Here is a 22,780-nt window from a genome sequence, read left to right as displayed (position 1 = left end):
TCTGCCCAATCCCAGCACTTTCGTAGGGGTGAATCTTAAGTGAAGATAAAGGCAAGTTAATCGCAAATCACAAAAACTGTCCAGAGAGCAGTGGGAAGGCTAAGCAAACTAAAAGATAAGGAGGTGCCCAGCTGTAGCTTAAGAAGGCTCATCTCCACCTCTACTGTTATATTCTATTATTAATATTTTTAATATTTGAAGGCATTAAAAATAAGGGTGCCCAATACATTTAACATAGTCCTCATTAACAGAGAGAAGTATCAATACCTATAAAAATTGACATGGTCCACTTTCCACTCCTATAAGAGGTGTACATCAAAGTACTGACGTCCTACCTTCTGAGGAGACAGTTCCTTCTGGTACATAGGAGGCCTTACCCACCACATTGTTGGTAGGTGGGTAGGGGTGGAAAGAACGGGGCAGGAATGGGACTTGACATTGATTCCTACACTAGGGAGGCCCATAGCGTTGGATAGCTCTCAGAACAGCACTGGGCCCTTACAGTACACATGCTCCTGCAGTGGGGAGCTTCACCCAGCCATGACAACAGCTCTTTCTGGTTTGACCAAACTTGTGCCCTATTAGGTGGCACTAACACGATCCCAGATAAGTGGCAGGGGTGGCTAAAACAACAGCCAAGACACATACCATACTAGGCAGCAGGTCACATTCCCAATTGTTTAGCTGGTAGACTGAGATGCTTTCCTTGGACCACAGCTACTTCATCACTTGCAAAGACCTCAGAATTCTCCATCCCCAGCAAGAAATCCAGTCACAAGCAAAGCACTACTTCAAGACTGAAACCACACCATCACCCTCACATCCTCCCTCACAGTAGTTTCACACAAGCTCCTCTTCACATTTCCACCATCCGCAACATCCTGGAGCCCCTATCCCAGTTCCATTCAGTCACCAAGCCCATCCGCAATCCCTCCCCCTGCCGTTCTCCTCAGATCACCAAAGAGCAGGCTGGCAATCCTTGGCCACCTTCACTCTTACACAACAAGAACACAAGCCACTGTCATCATGCTCACAACAGCAGGCAAGGCTTTTTCTTCTGTGCTCCAAGGACCGCAGGTGTGCCTGGTTTGGTAATGGTGCCACAGGATATCCCAGGTAGTCAGAGGAGCTATGTAGAACTGTTAATATTCTCCGGCCTTCCTGATGCTTTAACTTTCTTGGATTACAACACTGAATTACTGGCTTTCAATTTTTGGACATCCCCATCTGACACGCTGTTGATAGGTAGAACTCCCTACAGCCCCACTATTGCAGGTATCTGCTCCCCCAAGCTATGCCAAAATCCACAAGAATGGACTCATCTCGCTCCTCAGTTCCCCCTCTGACATCCTGGCCCATGAAAATTCCTGACAGGCTCTTCCGTGGAGTGTGTTGTCACTCTTGTTCCTCACGGTCTGCTCATGAGAAGCTATTCCTTTTAACAATCTCTCTACCTGTGCTGTAATCATACCTTTGTTTTGATGTGCACACAAGCTCTGTGTGGCCTGGTTCCACCCAAGGACTGCAGGAAAATCACATTCCAGATTCCACAAAGGAGTTTAGCCCTTTCCATAATATTTCTGGTTCTGATCTAACTGAGACTGGTATTACAGCACTGTAACTCCATCAACTTCAGCTGTAAGTGTCTGCTCATGCCAAATTTGATTTGGTCTGCACTGAAACAAAAACAAATCAAGAAACAAGCTCAGAGCGAGAAATACAGAGTCAGGCTTCCAGAGCTCTTTGGAGCTGATCCCAACCCTACCCTTGGTCACTTGTGTGCCTCCCTTTTCCCTGTAAAATGAGGATATTGACATTTCCCCATTCATAAAATGAGGTATTTCCATCGTCATTTGTGAAGGGGTGTACTCTTTGTACTTCCCCTGGAATATGTAAAGTGCTATGTGACAGTACTGCTCCTCCTGATTTACGCCAGCCTATTGGAGATCACAATCAGGCTTTGCTATTATTTTTTCTGATGAATACACTACATGGAAAAATGCCTGATATAATGATGGCTCAAGATTAGTGATGCAGGTTGGTTTATTTAAAGCAGTAACATCAAAGCAAAAGGCCTGCTGATTCAGCTCATAAAAATCATTGATGCATAAAACCAACAATAATATCAAGAAAGAAAAGGGGAATGGAGGACTGGGAGAACAGAAGAAGAAAAGGCGACCCAAACCCACCATAAGTGAACACAAGACAGATGGTCTAACTCTTTCAAGAAGCACTTGCAAATACCCTTGTGCTTAGTGGGGAGAAAGTCTACGTGAAAAAAACCTATGGTAACTGGAGGGACATGGTATTAAGAAAAGGCATCTCTCTTCCATTTATCTATCTTTGATTGAAGCTTCTGGTCCAGCCAGCAGCTTGGGAACGTCTTCATTTACAATATTCCTTCCTGAAATCTGAAAGCAAATTGAAATGGAGGTCAGTACCTGAAGAGAGATTTCAAACCATCCAAAGCAGCACACCGTAACATGGACTTAGTTATACAGTGACAAGTGACCATTTGCAGTCAACCACGTCCCCAATATCCTCTTCATAAAACCCACAGTGAGATATACTGCGTATAAATTATTGCACAGACCCTCTCTGCAGAATGTAGGCGAAAGTATCATGAGAACTCCGTCAAGAACAGCAGGTCTAAGGCAACTCATGGACTCTCCAGACCATTCCCTTCTTGATATCATTTCAGTGACATTTATTATATTCTAAATTCATAGGGGAGGAGTCCTGGAACCTAACAACTTCTTACAAGCACTGCCTGACATAAGTGTGACTCTAAAAACTGAGGCATAATACTCGGATTAATACTGGATAAGCAAAAGGAGATTCAGCCCTTAGGGAGGGAGAGTTGTTTGCTTTTGCTGGATGAAGTAAGTGACTGCCCATTACACATAAATTAATTCAACTCAAACCATTCTCTTCTGCACAGTGTTTTCTTCTCAAAACTCATGCCAGGACATTTTTGAGATACATCTCCCTCTGAGGTTACAGTACAGAATGCACTATTCCAGCCCTGCAAGGCATTCTTTTTCCAATAAAAAAATATTCTATTTGTACCACGCCAAAAGTTTTTAAAAGCCTAATCACTACTTGCATCTTGTGGCTCCCTGATGAAAGGCTAGGAAGGGAACTAGCTTCTCATTCCTGCTGTCATTTCTCATGATGTTTATCATTCCTCATTCGGCTGTGGCTTGGTCAGCTCACTGCTAAACTGCGTTCTTCCCTCCTCCCTCCTTCAACCCATCAGAAGGTTCCTGCAGCCACCAATTAGGGTGAACCAGTTCATTATTACCTTTGTCTAAATCAATGTGCTTTGCTGGGAAGCTTCTGGCTTGCTCGGCCTTCTCCTTCAGGATGTTGTTTTTGTAATCTGTGTAAGGGAGGAATATAATTCAGACAGCCATTAGAACATTAAAAGAAAACAAAACTTTACAGGCAAGGCAGACGTGATCAGTCCTTCCTTGAAGCACTCTAGGCCTGGCATCTCCAGATCTCTAGGAGTAACTCAGCCAATCAGCAGGAAAAGGAAAGCTGCTATGACTTAATTTTTGCCCCTGGCACTAATCAGTTATGCATATTTCAGTTTCCTGCTCCTCATAGGCACCACAGATTCTTCCAGCATGTAACAAAAAGCTCTGGATCGTCTATGCGAAGCTCACCTGAAGGTGACTATTGCAGATATTCAAAGCATTTGCTCACAGGGGAGCTCCCCTAAGACATACAGAGAAGAATTTGTACTCGCTGCTGTCCTGGTTTGTAACCCACCCTCTGCAACTCTTTTGTTCTTTACTTCAGATTCTGTATCTGCCTCTTCTTTACTGGGGCCCTTACAGCAATTCTGTAGCTTGGGACCTAAAGTTTGTCAGCTTCTTCTTCTAAAGGCTGTACCTTTACTGGGCGTGCAGAGAGAAAAAAAAGTTTCAAGCTGGTTTGAAGCTGATGCATACCCAGTCTGATGTCTTCGCTTTTGTACTGAGTCAGATCTGTTGTGTCGACTGTAAATTCTTTAAGATTCACATCCTTCCTGAAAAAGGAATAACAGTGAAAAATGTTATTGTCATATCCTTTAGTAACTGGCTCCTTTCACACTTTTTCACAATAGCTTTTCTAATACTACTTCAGACAACTTAATTTATCTTGTTTATTTGCTGTATATCTGAAGAAAAGTTGAAAAAAATCCATAGAAGATTTCATTCTCCATTAAGTACTGGTGATTTTTACAGAATCCTTTCCGGTTTCTACCAGGCTTCCCTGGAGAAAGCGTGACAGACAGACAACAGCATTGGCAGCCATCGCCCATGGGTACTTTTCCTGTCTTTGCCCCTAACTTACCAAACAGATGTCAGAAGGTCATACTGCTTACTAGTGAATCCAGTTCTCCTCTCTCCCTTTTACTATCTTTTCTATTAACCCCTTGAGATCCCTGCCCAGCTGGCTCTTTTTTCCCCCACCATGTGTTTGTCCAGAGCTTAGGACAATGGGGAGCCAATCTGTACTGGAACTTCCCCATCTCTCCCACTTTCATAACATATAATAAAACACAAAGGAACCCAGCTCCACAATCTTGGCCCCAGTCTCACAGTAGAGTTTACAGTAGATCTGTGCGCTACCCCTTTACCACTAACTCCTAATGACATCTCCCAGAAAGATGATCTGTGAATGGGTTCCCAAAGTACGAGAGGAAATGCAACTGGCAAATTAGCCCTACAAACCATTCTCTCCTTCCGTACTTCGGCAGCATGGAAGTTGCTCCCTGATATCTAATCATTATTCAAGTGTATATTCCTGGGAACATTACACTAATAATGACTAGAGTGTAAAGCTGCAAAAGAATTGGTGGAAAGCAAGGAATCACCTCTACCAAGCAGCCTACGCTTTATGTGGCTGTACTTGTACTAACCACATCCTCGGCTGCTTTAGGCACTTAGTGACAGCTGAGGACTGGGGCTCCTAAGTTCATTGTTATGTATTCTAATCACAGATAGTAGACCCTGTGTAATTATACTCACTCTCCATATTTTTTCACGTTGTATTCATAACCTAAAGAGGGAGAAGAAACAGAATGAGCAGTTGTACCCAGTCCAACCACTCCCTCCCAGACAACAGTGATAACAACACCACCTAGTACTTATTTACAGTGCTCCTGATTGCAATGCTTACAACGATCACTTTCACAACCCCTCCAGTGTGTTCCACTGCCACAGGGAGCTTCCCTTTCCTTTACCCACCAGCCTTCCAGTGGTTTTCCCAGATCTACGGATGACCAGCCACGAGAAACTACAGCAATTGCCATATTTCATTTCTTTCCACGTCCCATTTATTACAAAAATATTAACCACACCTGTCATCTCTCGTGTGCCGGTGCTGCCCTTGCCCATGCCCAGCTCATTGCTTAGGCCTGCATCCATCGCATGCTACAGATGCTGGTTTCCACCAGCCTCCCACACGCCAGGTATCCAACCACACTACTGTCTCACCCCACCCTGCAAGCAGTGAGGATTTCAGGCTCCTCTTTTCCATTCAAAGGCCAGGGCAGGAGTCCGTTCCCTCTGTAACTGCAAAGTAACCCCACTTAAGTGGAGTTAAGTGGAGATAGCCATTTTGTGGCTGGTGCCAATCCCCTGACACGTAAATAAGCATGAATGTGATACTGCAAAGAACGCAGCAAAAGACAGACATTCCCTGGTATTTGCTTTTTGTGTGGCATCCACCAAAAGATCTCAGTGCCTATTTATCTAATTACACACAGAGAGTCAGGGAGTCCAGCAAGGACTTCGACATCTTAGTGTCTAAGGGATGCACGTGGGCCTTTTGCTCTAAACAAATTCCACTTGTAAAAAGCAAGTGTCTAGCACTTCTAATTTTCTTCTCCTTTACAACAAAGCAACTCAGGAAATCAAGGCCTGGAAATATTTACACCACACTAATGACTCTCTCTTGGCATCAGCACCTGCAAAGACTCCCCACTGGGTAGGTTGCTGGTTTTCCAGGAGAGGATCACTGCCTTCAGCATCGTGCTTTGCAGTAATTATTTGCAGAATCAGCTCTCCTGTCACGGAATACCATGACAGGCACTACAGAGCTGGTCTTTTCTAGCACTTACCTCTCTGCCGGCGCTTGCGGGTGACAAGGACAATGATGATGAGGAAGACAATGAAGAGCAGCAGAGTTGCCAAGACGTAGCCCAGCTGCTGGAAGAAGTGCACCCGGCTCTCAGGGATGATGACATTTATTACGTTGTGGCCCCTGACAACATTTGGATCTGACGGAAAAGAAAAAGGAAACAGGCTGATAACTGTAATTGGCATCCAAAGCAAAGCACGCTCACACATGGGCCTATATGTGGACCCAAAACTCACGTTCAGTGGGAAACTCTTCTGAACTGCATGAAGCAAAGGGCAAATGGCTGCGAATTTACAACATACTGCACCTCTGTCAGATGGAAAATGTGCTCTTCACAAGACCGTTACACTTCCCAGGTGCGTGAAGTATTAACAGTGACTGTCACACGCTCCCTCGCTGCTGCCTGGCTATCAGTGTGTGCCTGCAGAGGGGGAGCACGGCCAGAAGCCACACTAGACAGCCCCGAGTCCTGCTGCAGGGTAACACAACCCTCCTCTGGGTCCCTTACAACACACACACCATGGTGCTTCGGCTCCAGACAGCGAAAGTATGAAGCAGTCCCTCCCTGCCAAGGGTTATAATTTACAGAGTGGGAGGAATTTTCAATGCCAAAGAATGAGTTTCCTTTTAAATAAAGTTAAAAAAAAAAATCAATAAAATAAATAAAATAAAAACCCACAAAGAAAAGCCAAGATTCCATTCCATTTGTGGGTGCAGCAGCATTTCGGTTCCACAGCACAGCGAAGGGTAACTCAAAACTCTTACGTGGAACATTTTTGTCGATCTCAAATAAATAGGTCAATGTTTTACACATATAAAGAGGAAGCGACTTCTGTGCTTGCAATAGTCAGAGGAACGGACAAATCCAGCCCAGGCACAGAGAGCAAACCCGTGAGACACACAGTGCTGGGGGAGGCTTTTCTCTTCAAAACAGAGCTAAAAGTGACACTTTCTCCCCCCAGAAGGAAACATTCATCAAGCACCGGACAAGAACCAGTATGGTCTTTGGGCCAACCAGTCTCTTGGGAGTTTAACCCTGTAAATTATTCAGGAAGAATAAGGGGAAATATGGGGGAAAAAAATCCCAAAAGCCACAGTACCGTCAAATAGATGTGTTCTAACGAGAGAAATGTTGACATTTTTGGAACTGCTGGCATAGCGACTGGTTTCAGTTTGTCAGGTAGCTTGTTTCCAGCATTTAAAAACACCAACCCACCAACAATAAAATCAAATAAGACGACAGTGGATTGGAATAAACACTTTGAAAGCGGAGATGATCATTTGCTAATGCTAACAACAGGCCTAGAAAATTGGGACGTTTTAGCATACGCTCTGCTCTGGTAGCCCAGCACTCCACTCCAGCAACACTCCGCTTTTTACTGGCATTGCTAGATGCCGTGTGCTTGCTAGCTATAGTGCTGAAAACTAGCATGTATTTTTCACCGCTGCTAAGTTAAAAAATACCAAACCAAAAAACCAACTTGCAAAGCTGCAAACAGTCTATGTGACAGTTCTACTTCAACAAATCTCTAGGTCATGAAGGGCTTCTTCAGCAGCTGCCATAATGAGATGGTAGTCACTGGAGCCGCTGTGGAGCCAGGATTCAGCAAACATAAATGCATTCTATTCCTGGCTTTTTGCTTTCCCACAAATACTGCAAGATAGCATAGGAGCAGAGTTAGACTCAGTAACTTTGGGTCTCCTTGGCTAACTCAATCAAGCAATACTAAAAATACTTGTCATACTAGTGTTTTGATAAAGCATCACTGGAGAACTTCAAAGCGCATCACCAGGAAAGCAGTGGACTATATTCCATTTTATAATTGGGAAAACTGAGGCACAGAGTAATGGTTGATTCAATCACACTCAGCAGATGAATGGCAGCACCTAGAATAGTATCACCAAAGTCATACAGACTCTCCTCCTCATCCTAGTGTCACATCAGAATTTAAGCTGAGGTGCTGAAGGTTTATTCTGCAACCAGGAGCTGATCTTTCAGTATGTCTCAACATGGCGTGTCCATCTGCCTCTAATTTACTCACATGATCTGGTTTAACTACTGAAAAACAAGTTTTAATGGTGGGGGCAAAAAAAGTTAGAACAGAGGTGCCCGTACATTGCTTTACCAAAGTGTCAAGGGTCAGATTCTTCTGCTGGGAAAAACAGAGAGCGCTCTTCCAAGAGAGCTCAGAAATGCTGGGTACGTGGCCCATTTTCTTTTCAAGGCTGGCAAAGCACTGAGAATAGTTTAGCAATAAGCATGAGACACAACAGATTCCATTCTTCAATCACATGCTCCAAAGCAAATGCAGAGTCAAAATGCACGGAGTTAGTAGACATACACCACATTTACACTGCTGAGACTGAGAGCAGAATTGAGCTTGTGCTTATATTCAAAACAGGATGAAGTTTCCTGTCTGGAAATGGCTCCGGGCCTTGGAGCTACGCCAGAAACTATAGCTGCTTGCTGAAAAAACCTCATTGCTTTGCTTTTGTTATCTCCTGATGTTTCATTTTGGCTTTATGTTGTATCCCCAGAAGAGTTCTATACGTTTTTTCATGGGATGGGGCAGTATCTCAGCCTTTCCTGCTGTACACAAATAGGGCATGTCCCAGCAGGCTCCTCAGCAGCAGTGGGTTTGAAACAGGCACTCCGGATGCCTCAGCTGCTTTCACATTCCCATCGATTCAGCACATTTTTGTGTGTGGTGCTCTCAGACCATCTGAGTGTTCACTGCCCGAAGGGCACAAAGCGCTTCTAAGGCTGTTCTTTTTGAGAGTGGAAATGGCTTTTCTCAGGAAGGCAAGTTCCTCTGGCACTGAGGGCACTCCTGCCAAACTAAGACATCCCCAGCAGGTTAAATTACTTGTACGTTCTGTCTAACTTCTGAGCAGGTAAGTAACTATTCAGCAACAACTTGGACAACGTGCAGGAGAGAGAGGAATAAATTCCTGGGTGGGCAACTCTGAAAACAAGATCTAGTTTCCATCTGCACAATGCGATCTGGATAAGGCTCAAGGGCAGCAAAAGGCAATGGGAGGGAGACTGATGTTTGTATGTCCTGGCCTCCGAGTCAGCTCAGCCCCAACAGCCACCTCTCTGTAGTACTGCCTGGGTTTTCTGGACACCAACCTCAGTCCCAGGGGGGAGGTTTAGGTTCCTGTGACTTGAAAAAGCCAATTGCTAAAGAAGAATAGACCTATTTAAAAATGCATGAAGCAGGTCAAAATTCTGTATTAAGCAGCCAATAAATATTAAACCACAATGAATATTTTAAAATGTTAATAAGGAACTATACCCAAAAGACTTAAAAAAATATTAAACTTTGGATTTTAATTTTGTTTTTCTGCCTGAACTAAGTATGATGGTTTTGAGTTTGGACAGGCTGTCAGATGATAGCTCACTGCAGTGGAAAATTTGAAAATTGGTTTAAAAAAAAAAAAAAAAAGGAAAAGCTGAAGGGTGGAGGAAAATTCCTGGTGCTTGATTCTGCACAGTCTGGCACCTTACACAGCCTAAACCCCTGCACAAAGGGGAGAGTGACGCTTATGATCTACACTGGTGAGATTAGTGGCATGTTGTAACAGCAAAGCAGAATCAATCCCCACCCCATACCTTCTCTAGTTCCATAAAAGCAATCAGGAGAGGAAGCCTATTAGAAAAACAGCTTGTTTGCCTTAGGGCATGTCAGCGTTGCAGAGCAGAATGGGCTGCAGAATTTTCCCTGGGGCAAAAAAAACAGAAGCTGGACATGATGTCACTACAGCACGGCAAGCAGGGTAATTAACCCCGATGGGTGGGACACACCATTTTTGGTGCAGCACAGTGTTAAAGCAGCTCAACAGAATGCTCACCAGTATTGCTAAGCGTGCAGCTCCAGGTATACCGATATAATGGAAATAGCTCAAACAACCAAGCCTGTACACTAGAGTCATATTCTAGCAGCACGGGAGGCAAAACCCCATCTACTTTTCCGACCTTCATGTGCAAGAATAGCCCCTGGCTCAAATGTGAGAAACATTCATAGAGGAAACCTCAGTGTTGCTCTAAGTGGCACCGTCACTTCAGTGGTGTCTATGGTACTTCTGCAGGGCACAGGGTTGTGTTGGCCGTGCTCCCTCCTGCTGGCACTAAGTGATCCCTGCAGACCACTGCAGGGGACAGAGAAGGCAAGGACATTTTGGCATTTGGAGCAAAAGCCTCCTGAGGTGATGATGGGGAATAACATGTTATATTCCTGTCCCGTGGCCTACTGAGCTCTTTAGAGCTCAAAGGTGCAACTGTAGATATTTATGTCTTCCTTAATCAGGAAAGCCATTTCCAGAGGCTACTTACCTACAGCTGGGGCAATGTTATGAGTTGTAAGGTTAACCACCTTCTTCTCTCTCACTGGCTCCGTCACAAAGACTTGGTAGATCCTGCGTTCATGCAGGCCACAGTAGTGATGGTGCAGGTGGCAGGAGTAAGTGCCTTCATCTGCACTTTCCAGCTCTGAAATCCGCAGGGAAAAGTCACCCAGGGCAAAGGCTGTGTTAGTGATGTTCATCTTCTGACGAATGAAGAGAGGTCCATAAGAACGGCGCTCTCCAGAGGCGTACAGATCAATGAGGCGGTCAGCCCGATCATGAGGAACCCCTGGGGGCTGCCTGTCCCAGTGGACCACTTGTTGCTCCTCTTCACTGTGCCGTTCGGTCCAGATGTGGTTACGGTTCACACAGGGGAGCATCACCGTGCTGCCTTCTAGGGCAACAATCACAGGCTTTTCCCCATCCCAGTACTCATTTGCATCCTCGGCTGTGGAGGAGACAATACAAGTTGTGCAACCTTGGTACATGCATCTTTACATACTAGTGCTATGCCTAAGGACATGAAAGCGCACCTAAGATTGCTCTCAGACCCTGCAATCCTGTAACACATTCCCTCTAAAGATCTTGAACTGCCACAGGGGTAGTGTGCCTTGTTCACACTTACTTTAGCAGTTCGTAAAGAAATGCATCTCTACCCACCCTAGGTCAGTGCGTTAAGCAAGACCACTTTCTTTTCCTTATAACGGAGAGTTAATCTCTTGCCTCAGAAAGCAGGAAGTATATTCTCTCTACAGACTAAGAATGGAATGAGAACAACAGATTTCATCTTCAGTATACTGTATCCCAATTCTCCAAGCAGGAAATGCTTTTCTACCCACAAATGCCTTAATTACTGGAGGAGTTCAAGAAGCGCCGTTTTGTATTTTTTTTCTTGAAAAGGAATAACAGAAAAAGCAAAACACAGATGAGCAGCCTGGAGCTCGCAGGCCTGCCTGGGTGTTTTTATTGCATAGAAGCCGTGAGAACAGGCAGCAGAAGAGATGCACTTCTCTACTATTGCATCAGCCCCAGTAGTTTCACTTGTGCATTATACAAAGGTCAATTTAAATGACACAGTAGTGATGCACGTGTGGCGTGGGTGGCACACACTGCAGTTGCCAACAGCCCTTAGAAGCTCGCTTTTAGAGCTGGAGTTGTGGTGTGGTAACTTGAGGAGGCTTTTTAACTACAGGCTTCTCAGGGTAAGCTCACCAGTCAATGTACAAGGCAGATTTTGTGGCTAACCTGACTGATGATGGATCGTTACTAGGGTTGTTACTGCTGGAGCAGTAACAGGACAGTTAGATAATTGGACTGCCTAGAGTAAACATTTAACTTAACGGTCTCCATGCATTGTTTCTCACATGCCGAGAAAGCAGAGAGGTTCACAAATACACACAGTGAATAAAATTTCTGAAACTCAGGGAATCTGATAGTAAATAGCATAGTGAGCACCACTGTCTCCTGATACTTTCCAAACCTCTTGTGGCATCCATGCCCTGAACCTGCAACTGAGAAAACGTGGGCAAAACCCTGCATCCACACTGCTCTTCTCTCAGACCAGCAGAACAGCATGCAAGGCCTACCGTCAATCAGTGTACAAGCCCCACCGTGAATTCAACGGAGTCCTGGTGGCCACCGGACTCCAGTTGCCAGACCACGTCCCTTGCAGAAAGGAACACCAAGCTCTCTGCCACACCTACCTTTCTTGGTGATATCTAGTTGGATTTTCACAGTTTCGTATAAGTGGCAGTAGTGATGGTGAAGATTACAAGAATACGTGCCTTCATCACTCTCTGCAACATCTAGTACAACAGGGAAAAGAAGAGAAGTTGAATGTTTTATGCTGAGACAATGATTACTTTTGTCATTTATACCGTTTCCCAAATGCTTGTATGGATGCAAGAGGGCCTTTCTATAACTTAGTTCTAACCCATCCTTGTCACCAGGGTGGGCTAAACAGAGAAGAATCATCTCACCTAATATAATAATTTATTCAGTTTTCTTTTGTGTGGAACGTATTTGTATTAATAGATGGAAAGAGAAAGCCGATTTAAGTTTAGCTAAGAGCAGGCATATGAAGAATGACAATCTTAGGTTTATAGTTCAGGAACTGAAATATAATCAAAGGTCCACAAGAAGCACAACTGACTTTCGGGCAATGAGTTGTTACCAATTCTCTTTTAAAATGGGACTGTTTCAAAGGGAAATAAAACACTATTGCCAGTGCTTCAGAGAACCTCATTAGACTGATATTCATCTATGTATTTATAGAAAATGCTCTGTAAAATAGCCATTTTCACTGAAAACCACAAAGTTAATTTAGTCACGAATCCTCCATTCTGCACATAGCACAGGGAGATAAGATGCTGTTTAGTACCTTTGATCACCAAGGAGAAGTTGCCATCTGTAAATGCATTCTTGGGCATGAATATCCTCCCTTTGTTGTAGGAGCTGTATACACGCTGATCTCCAGCTGAATACATGTCACACAGCCTCTCCATCTTGTTATCTCCATAGTACTTGCTGTACACATCCCAGTGGACTACACGCTGGCGGTCGTTCAGACGATCCTGGGTCCACACCATGCGGTAACTCTTGCAGGGGAGGACAGCCTGTGACCCCAAGGTAGCGCTGATATTTAACACCGACACTACAACGCTGTCCGGGTTTGAGGCATCAGCTGGTACTGAGAGCCAGGAGCGAAGAACAAAAATCAGAGTTACCAGATTAACGGCATGTGAAGAAGACATTAGAGTGGGACTTAGACCTTTCCTAGAATCTCTGCACACCTTCCACCCAAAAAGAAAGTAACTTTGAAGACCAACGTAGAACTCTCTCACGGAGAAATACAACAGAAAGACACGTAAAAACACTTATTTCATTCAGTAAAGCAATGTCTATGATGTCTGTTATCAGGATTGTAGATTTGACCCATCCTACCAACCCTTCCTAATCCTAGCCCCCAGTTTAACCAAAGTTTAAAGACACTAGTTCACGGGATGCATGGTTCATGCCTACAGAAGTTAGCGATAAAACCCCCATTGCATGGAATCAGGGTATGTCTCATTTCTACTCACGATCACAAAAACAGGTAGATTACAAAGTTGTCACTTACCTGAATATAAACAAACAGAACCTGTCAAAGCAGAAAAAAAAAATGTTACTGACAACTAAAGGAAGAAAAAACTACAAATACACTCATAGTCAGCAGCCACCTCCTCTCTTATTATTCCATCTATTCCTCCCTTCTCTGTTAATATACTTATTTAACATGTGTATTGTGGCTAAGCCCGGAGGCTCAGACCTTGGTTGGTCCATGCTGCAGCAGACGTTGTACACTTACAGCAAAAGACAGTGCCTAACCAACAAACTTAAGCTTAAGAGCCATGTGGGATATGCTTAGCCTGCAACTGAATTTCATACAGCTCATGTCTTTAGTGCATACCAGCCACAGAGGTTTTTTCCACCGAGCTATTCAAACGTTACACTAAAGGTATCTGTCAATGCGTCACGCACAAAAACTGTCTGAAAGGCCTCTTCTGCTCAAGAGGAGACTATTGAAAAATGTTGTGTAAGATAAAAACAAGAACCCAAGGAGGCAGGAGCAAGCATGGGGAAGGGAGGGACCCATAATATCTTAGGATCTGACATCGGTCCTGCATAACAAGGCCCCAGCAGAAACAGTAGGGCAAGAACAGTTCATAGAATAGTTTAAGTTGGAAGGGACCTTCTGTTCGACCACTGTGAAAAGAACGCGACCGTTTCATTTCCATCTCCTCTCCCAGCAGACACCCACATCTCAGTCAACGTTCTCTGTGACGGAAAAGGCCTGAGCAGACTTGGAGACACAGCTGACCTTGGCTCATTTGCTGGGGGTCAGAGCTGCCCAAGCAGAGGGAAGCGGACCCGCACTGCTGATGCACTAGATTGAGAGCCAAAAGATAACTTTCATCACTAAGACTCCAAATCACACTCTGATAAAATTGATGGTGGGATTAATGCCTTGAGGGAATTCTGTAACTCCGCAGGATGCTGAGTCTACCTGACAAATGAGGAGTGATATGATTTGGCTGTTTCACTTCACACTCCTCACACACACTGTTGTCAGCACTCTGCTGGGCAAACACATCCCCGCTTTGAGACCATGATCCCAGTCTCTCCCGCTTGCATTCCTGGGCTGCACAGTTAACACTGCAATGTTCTGGATGCAACCACAACTCTCTCCAACTCGTGTGACTCAGATCTATGCCCAAAGAACTTTGCAAGAAATGAACTAGTGCCTTTGTTCCTGTATTTCTCTGGTCCAGTCCCTCCTGTTTTTTGTGTAGGAGGGGTCTAGGAGGTCTCCTGGCATCATGCTTTGAGAGGACGATTCAGATTCCCAACACAATGACATCATTCATCTCTCTAACCAGTCAAGCCCAAGTGGCTTCCAGAAAGATCATTAGATGTTTTGTCCTGCTAATGTCATAGGCACAATGTCCTCCAGACAAAGGCTGTATTTTTTTTTTTCAGCCCTGGAATTTATGCATTTCAAAAGAGAATAAATTAACTCCAGACTGGGGCTATTTTAACCACACCCCCAGTGCATGGGCTCAGAATAAACTCTGTTTCTTTTCCTCTTCCTATCACAAAACACTGGGCAATGATACCAGAAAACAAAAATGAGCAGCACCATCTGTTGAACTGCCAGTTCAAAGACACTCCAAATATAAGTTATTTTTTCTACATCTATAATCTCAGCATCACAAAAAAAAAAAAAAATAAATCTTGCACAAAGTTTGTACTGCTCTGGATGTAAGAAAGAGACATCATACACAAGACATTATAATTCCATCACGTGATGGTCTCTCCTAATGCAAATGCTTGATGGTAAAATACAATAACCTGCCAGCCTCTGCTTCTGGAAGCCAGGACTTTGATTTATCTTAGGACAACAGAAGAATGATACAAAGCCCTTTTACATCACCAAATCATCCTTCTCCAGGAGAGATCAGTCTCACTCGTGACAGGACAACCAGCATCCATTCGTATCAGTGTGACAAAGCAACGCCCACGTGTCTGAACCGCTGTAGTTTGCTCTGTGGCGAGGGAACACTGCAGTATCACAACATGAACGGCTGCTTGCGTGCTGGGGAGTGGTGTCTATGGGCCGGCTGCCTGCACAGCCAGCACTTCCAGAGTCTTGCATTACTGCTCATTAACAGCAAATTGATTTGGTGCTACAGAAACATCCTCTCCTGGCTCAGAAAGAGGAATGCATTCACTTTTCTCCTTTCCTCTTGCAAGTTAATGTAAAAAACATTGAACCTAAATGCAGCATCGTAAATCTAGCAAATTACAGAAGTATCCATCTAAGCCTTCCAATATGCTCCGCTCAACAGCCTGTCGCAGCCCTAAACCAACAACAGCACTAACCCCAAGTTTTCTATCTTTTTAGCTGGCCCTACTGGCATGGTAAGGACCACCCAGGTCCCTCTCTCCCACCCACAGGGGCCTTGGCTGCTGCAGCCCTGTCAGCCAGCTACAGGCATTTCTCCAGCACGCTTCCAAACACAGCTCTCTGTAAAACAAGCAAGCAGTGAAGTTGTCTGTAATGTAACAGCTTTTAGGTAAGAAAACCTTATGCCTTGAAGCTTTTGACAGCTTCTGTTTCCCTCCACTGTTAAAGCTTCTGGTAGCAGCTAAGAAGCAGGGCAGGAGCACTCTCGCTTACTTGGCAGCTACACTGCAGGGTCTTTCTAGGTCTGCCCCTCACTGAGCAGATGTTGCTTCCTGCTGGGACAAGGGAAGAGTCTGTTGATGCCTTGCCTGCTTTTTACCACACTACTATTTTGACCTGCTGAGCGTTGCCACGCAAAGCTGAACAGCTCAGGGTTACAATGACATTATACACTAGAACAAAACCCATACAAGATGAAGACACAGTTGAATAGTGTGTTGGAGTTCAGCACAGAGACAAGACGTCGAAGAGAAAGGGATTTTCACTGGTGGTCTGTGTACACACACAGATTCTGGACAGAAGCTTTGGGTCCGACGCCAGGCAGGGCATCATTCATAGTCTCAGACAACATGGTAGGTGGAAATATCAAAAAGAGAGCAGCATAGCAGCCAACAAGCAAAGTTCTAGAAGAGAAAGAAAGCACAAGTCTTTACAGGAGACGTGGGAACTGCACAAGACAAAGAAGGAAGAACTGATTGTTCTGATTCTCCAGCAATGCTGGAAATCTGCACACATACATCAGGTCATGGATAAGATTCAAACTTACTTGAGATGCCTGTAAATGAGATCACTTAGAAATCTAAGGAATCTGGAATGTCTCTGATCTCTTGTATGCCTGGAGAAAATGGAATTTAAAACAACTGACCTTCAATAACCTGGACATAGAGCAGCAGTTAAAGAAGGAATGAGCCTTTTTCTCTTTTCAGTCTCTTCCCTCTGCTCTAAGACCTAGCTCTGCTATGTGAGACAAGCACAGCAAACAAGACATATCCCCCAGCCATGCTTTTTAAAGTTATTGTTTGTGTAACACGGCAGCTACGGAACAAAGGCAGAGATATATCCATAACCCAGCAGAGTTGACAGCTTATGAACTACAGGATTGGGGTAGACTGGAAGCAGTTATTTTGGTGAGTCACACTTCACAATCTGCAAGTGTAAAAATCAAGGAGTATTTATGCACCAAGTGAAAGGTCACACTTTTGTGATCACAGGACTCCAGGACCTGGAGCTTCAAAACAACCAAATACCTCAATAGCTGTCAACACAGAACTCACTGTGGCTTTCATTTTAAAATTTCAAATTTCATGTGATGGATAATCACTTTTGCCTCTCTCTATGTGATGTACCACAAAAAAAACCAACAAAAAGACATTTATATGCTGTCCCCCAACATGTTCTGTGCAGAGTCAGCATGCCTCTCAGCAGGATCCTAGAGGTAGTCTGCTGGTCCCACAATATAGGAAGAGGAAAGCAGCCTGCAAAACCATTTCCTAATCCCTTGTAAAAGGCAGAGCCAGCTCTTACTTCTTGAATCCCATCCACTTTTCAAGTAAAGAATTAAGCCACAAAAATTGCAGGCAAACTGGAAGTAAAAGCCTCAGACTCTGAAAGACATCTTACAGAAGCTCTCTAGGCAGTGTCCTTGGAGCAGTTCAAACAGAAAACTGTCCCTTGAGTCTTGCCTGAACAATACCACCACTTGTCTCCTCCTGGAGATAGCTGCTGGCAGAGGGTCTGCTTCACAGGTAGATCATGTGCTCAAGAAACCACTAAGTTCCTGTCTCACACTAGAGGATGAAAGACTACCAGAGCAGAAAAGGGAACTGCAAACACCATAAGTAGTAGCCAAGCAGCATATATGCTCCACAGGACATGACACTAGCTCTACCTGCAGTGCTCCTGCTGAGCTCAGGAAGAGCCTGGCCCTTGATGTCAGCAGAGCAAGGATAAGCTGCCTGGAAGAGCGCCTTACAATGCAATAAGCATCACTGAAGTCCAGACAGTAGTGGTGGGCAGGAACGAAAACAAACTAAGAAGTCACTGGAGAAATGAGTGTCATAACCCACCAGGCACATGGGTTGAAACAACAGTCTGTGAGGTTGACGCTTCGCTTGCCTGAGTAAGCTCAGCTCATTATTCCTTTGCACACTTTCTCCAGCATCTCCTGGTCTGTCTCAGCCTCTTTTTTCTTTAGAAAAATGTAGCGACGTCACCTTTACATTAGGAGCACCGAGGGATGGTCTAGCCCTAGAGAAAGGACATGATCTTCACAAAAAACTGTATGTGTCAGATTCCTTATTTCTCCCATAAATCCCATTGTCTGTGCAGTGGATTTAATGGTCTCTGTAGAGCCATTACCCAATTATTGCAAAAACAGCAGCCTGTGCTATGAAGCTGCTTCCAAATACTTTTAGAGAATGGCAGTGGCTCTTCAGGGAGCTGACCCAGCGTCTAAGAGGCCATAATGCTTTATGATGCAGAAACGTCAAGGTGACAGCTACACAAAATGAGCTCAGCTTTCTTCTGGTAGCCATTTTTTTAAATCCACTGACCAGGAATAACATCTGGACCCATCTCAAAGAGGCAAAGGAGGGAGCTAGTGAGCAATACAGTTCCACCTAGACGTCTTCCATTCACCACCCGCCCCTACTGGCCTAGGACTGCAAGACTAAGCTTTTCAGTAAAAAAGGCTTTCCCTTAAAAAGCCAACTGACAGTCAAGCCAGGCTTTGAACTGGGCTTTTATCTAAGTCTCTATGTTTGTTTATTTTTAAAGGCTTCCTGGGACGACTTTCTCAACAGCAGTCTTTTGCTCTCAAAAAGGACATCGGGACTGGAGAGCCCTTAACCACCCATCTACTTCCAAAAATTCCAACACCTCACTGCAGGTAGGAACATGCCCGTGAATTGGCAAAAAGCAAGAATGTGCTGCTTCGGCAGAAAGGAAAAAGCCTTCTGTCTGTACAAGAAAACCAATCGCCATCTTGGCCACTGCACAACCAGGATCCCTCACAGATTTGCCCTGACTTTCTCACAGACAGTTTGGATATTAGCACAGCTTTATAAACCCTTCTCTGCTTTGTGTACTTCACATTGGCTGCGGGCCCACAGAATAGTTTGTAGAGCCATTCCAAACACAGCGCCGTTCCTCCCTGCAAGACATTAACACTTGAGGGTGTGGTTCCTCTCCAGAAGGGATCATCTCTGCAAATACAGAACAGCACAGATTTCCTCCCTTCTCCCCTTCCCATCTTCACTCATCGTGCTATAACCTGACTTGTGCGGGCGTAGCAGGACTCAAACATCAGGACTGCCTGGCATACAGACAGTTATCTCTCCAAAATAAACCTGAAAAAAGTCTGTCAGAGATCATCCATCCTTAGGTGGGACACTGTTGCCTCTACACAGTTCCCCTGACTGCTCCATAGCAACCCAACCTGCTATTCCTGCCCTGGGTGCTCCCCAAGCTCTGCCAACATGTTAAACCACACTGGGGAGTAGCTGGACTGGTTGGTGCTTCTGAAATACAATATGTGGCTTCTCCAGGCTTAAGCCACCCCCACAGACTAGTTTTCTGAGCCACTTTAACCCTTCTGTCCCTATGACTGTTCCCGTACGTTGCTGATTCCCAAACCTCGCCTTGAGGTATTGCAAAACTGGGAATGATGTGGTGACATGGAAACTAGATTAATTAGGGACCAAACTAAGAACTCTTCAGCTCACTCCATCTACGTACTGAGGAGTTTTGAGAGGCTGAGGTGACCAGCCACAGCCTTTCATTAACAGGGCTGTGAAGAGCAGGGGGGTCACCAGTCCCCAAAAAGCTTGTGCTCCTCACTTCCTATCGTCAGCACCCTAAATGAAGTCTCTCCCTACTGGTCTTAGAACTGTAATTGGTCCTTTGCTCACAGGTGCCTTTCTCAGAGCCCAAAGTGTTGCAAGTGTGGATTTGCTGGGGTTTTGCAATTAATCTTCACATCTTCCCCTGCCATCCAAGCCTTACTGGGCTTTCTAAGTTTAGCGTGGGCTCAGGTTCCCAGGACCCTGAATCTGCTTTCAGCTCTTACAGAAAACTGTGATTAAGGAAAAGGTACAAGCCATTCTGTTATTGTAAGCTCATCAGACTTGTCCTCATTCCTTTCTTGCACCTTACTCACAAGTGAATTCCTATGTCTCTGTCTTTATGCTTACAGAAAAAAACACTTCACCACCACTTTAATTTTTTCCTCCATCCTGAACACATGCATACACACGTACCAGCTGTTTCTGCCTCTTCAAAAATATAAAATAACCTTGGATCATGTAAATCTAACTCTATAAGCTTTACTGTACTCAATTCAAACTTACTGGTTTTGAATTTGCTGATCAAGGCAACTGATAAGACAAAACAGATTGCACAAACATGCTGAATGGAATACTGCTCAAACAACCTCAAAACATTTCTCCATTCTCTCTCCTTTCCTCTCCAAAAAGCATGAGAAATCCATGACACCCTCCCCTCACAGATGAAAACACAGCTAACTTAGGAATCGGAACAAAATCTTACAAAGATAACAGTTCAAAATGTTCTAGCTAACCTCCAGCCCCGTCCTCTGCAGCTGAAATAAAAACAAGTAACATCATGCCGATCAGCTAGGAGCTTACTTTGCTGAAGCAAAATCTGCCACAGAAGGAGTTTTGCTAGTTGCTCCATTTCTTCAGCTTCTCCGTGTTTTCGTCTCTCTTGAAAAACAAGTTGAAGACTTTTTTTTTAAACTTTGGTTTGGTGTGGTTTTTTTTTTTTTTTTTGTAACTGGAAAACACTATGACCTCATCAATTTACATCCAGAAAGCTGTGGACAGCAGCTCATATTCTGCAGATTTACTCCACCTACAACTTCTAATTCCCCACCTCCCCACTCTTCTCTCCCCCTACACTCACACTCCACCTCCTTTCTTTCCCTAACGCTTTCTGCACGGCTACTACAAACACCCACTCTTCTCTTTCCCCTCCCTCTGGGACCTTCTGATCTGCCCCTGACTTTGATGTAAAAGTTTTATCGGGTAAACTTGGTTCCACGCAGCTCTGGGCTCGTGAAACAATTTTTCTCCCTCCCCTTAGGGATGGAACTAATTTTCCTTGTGCTTTACTTGATCCAGCTGTTCCTTCCTTTGTTTGACACTCGTCCAGCTGTCTGCTTGAGACTGGATTTATTCTGTTGCCTTCAGTGGTTTTTTGATCTTTGTCTCCTCATATGGTTTTACTTCATGCTCAAGTCTCAGAAGACAACCTAGAAAACAATATTTACTCTGTCCTGTGATTTGTAAGCAAGGACTTAACAGCAGCTATCTTAGCAAAAGGATAATAATGACAAAGACTGAATTCGTGGGAGCTTAGGGCAGTGCAGGCAAGAGAGCCTAGAGTGCAACACGTCTAAAAGCCCCACAATACCACAACACGGGGAACGGGTTTCCCCATCACAGAAGGCAGAACACAGAAAGCTGGGTCAGATCTAGAACTTCTTTCAGCCCTTCCTACAAGAACTGAACTATGCTACAGTCGTTGCTTGACTGGCAGAGACGAACAGCATACACGTTGCAGTCACCTTAACCACCAAAGACCTGATACACTGCTGCTCTTCTCCTGTGTGTACTCACAATACCAGCCCTGACAGCATGTTAAATTACATCAACCAGTTCCTAAAGCCAGTACTGATGTATTTAACTGTGTTTATACAACCCACTTCACTGTGTCCCACAATGATTAATGCAGTCAGTCGCTGAAAACAATCGATGACAAACAGCAGAGAAAGAAGCAGTAAATTCTTAAACTCCAAACACCGCCTCACAAAAGAAAACCTACGTACACCCTTTATGTGCATACACTCACAGACCAGTTAAAGTTCAGATCGCCTTAGTTTGCATCTGCAGACCAGAGACAGTCATCATTTTTTCAGTTTAGGGGATTACTTCTTTAGATGCTGCCAGACGTGCAGAGGGGACAGACTCCTTAAAATGGCAGGACTAACCAAGGGTGGAATGAAATCATGCCCTCGTGCCACTGTTTAAACTGTTGAAACTCTACCAGCCTAACCTGAAGAGGGCAGGCACCTTCACAAGGAGTGGGAACAGCTTAATCGGCTGCTGGCTGAACCATTTAGAAAAGCTCCTAAACTGGTTTAAGTTTGTCTCCTCTGCTGACTCTGTAGGTGTTAAGACATTTTTCTTCCCCATCAGTCCAAGTCTGAGCTCTGAAAAAAGTCATTCATTTCCAGTGGAAAAATCTATTTTACTTTCAAGCAAGACAAGATGGTAAAAGACACTGAGTCAGAGTATTCAACAACCTGTTCCATAAAGCACCTTCGGATATGGGTATGAAAGGCATAAATGTTGCTTTAGACTTGGAATATGGCTCCATCTGAATCTGGCCTTGTGTAGGGCTAACAACCTAATCCGTGTAGGTGACTGAATTAGCCAAGAGTCTCTTAATACAAGACTTGCAGAAAAATTACATGAGTATGAAGTCAGGAAATAGTGTCGCTGCTGCTAGTATGTGTTAAAAAATAAAACATGGTAAAGCTTTCTGTTTGCTTGTATTCTGTTATTAGATTATTGTTGTTTATGTTTAACAGTGTTTAGTGGATTTAACAATACAACCAAATTAATCATCAAGTAGAAAATATTGAGGAAAGGCAATTGAAACTTATCATTCTTAAATGTCCATCTGTAGAACAGAGCTAAATATATGTGGGACTCTCATAGGGGCTTAAAAATACAAGCCTTCCCATGGCATTCCATGAGATAAACTTAATTG

General features: G+C 44.3%; 1 protein-coding gene across 1 annotated transcript; it reads right to left on the bottom strand.

Annotated features, from left to right (window-relative positions):
• Nucleotides 1–2,010: 2,010 nt before the first annotated feature.
• Nucleotides 2,011–20,940, bottom strand: MXRA8 (matrix remodeling associated 8). The gene is made up of 10 exons (XM_074560415.1): nucleotides 20,632–20,940; nucleotides 13,601–13,621; nucleotides 12,863–13,171; nucleotides 12,186–12,287; nucleotides 10,472–10,930; nucleotides 6,116–6,274; nucleotides 5,022–5,052; nucleotides 3,960–4,036; nucleotides 3,305–3,382; nucleotides 2,011–2,411 (listed from the first exon to the last, which is right to left on the bottom strand). The coding sequence occupies exons 1-10, from the start codon at nucleotides 20,678–20,680 to the stop codon at nucleotides 2,386–2,388; spliced, it is 1,311 nt and encodes a 436-aa protein (XP_074416516.1). The 5' UTR covers nucleotides 20,681–20,940; the 3' UTR covers nucleotides 2,011–2,385.
• Between the last annotated feature and the right edge of the window lie 1,840 nt (nucleotides 20,941–22,780).

This window comes from Larus michahellis, chromosome 16, assembly GCF_964199755.1.
Source record: "Larus michahellis chromosome 16, bLarMic1.1, whole genome shotgun sequence".
Lineage (NCBI taxonomy): Eukaryota > Metazoa > Chordata > Aves > Charadriiformes > Laridae > Larus > Larus michahellis.
The sequence above is the reverse complement of the archived record's forward strand: the minus strand, read 5'-3'. Positions and strand labels throughout refer to the sequence as shown.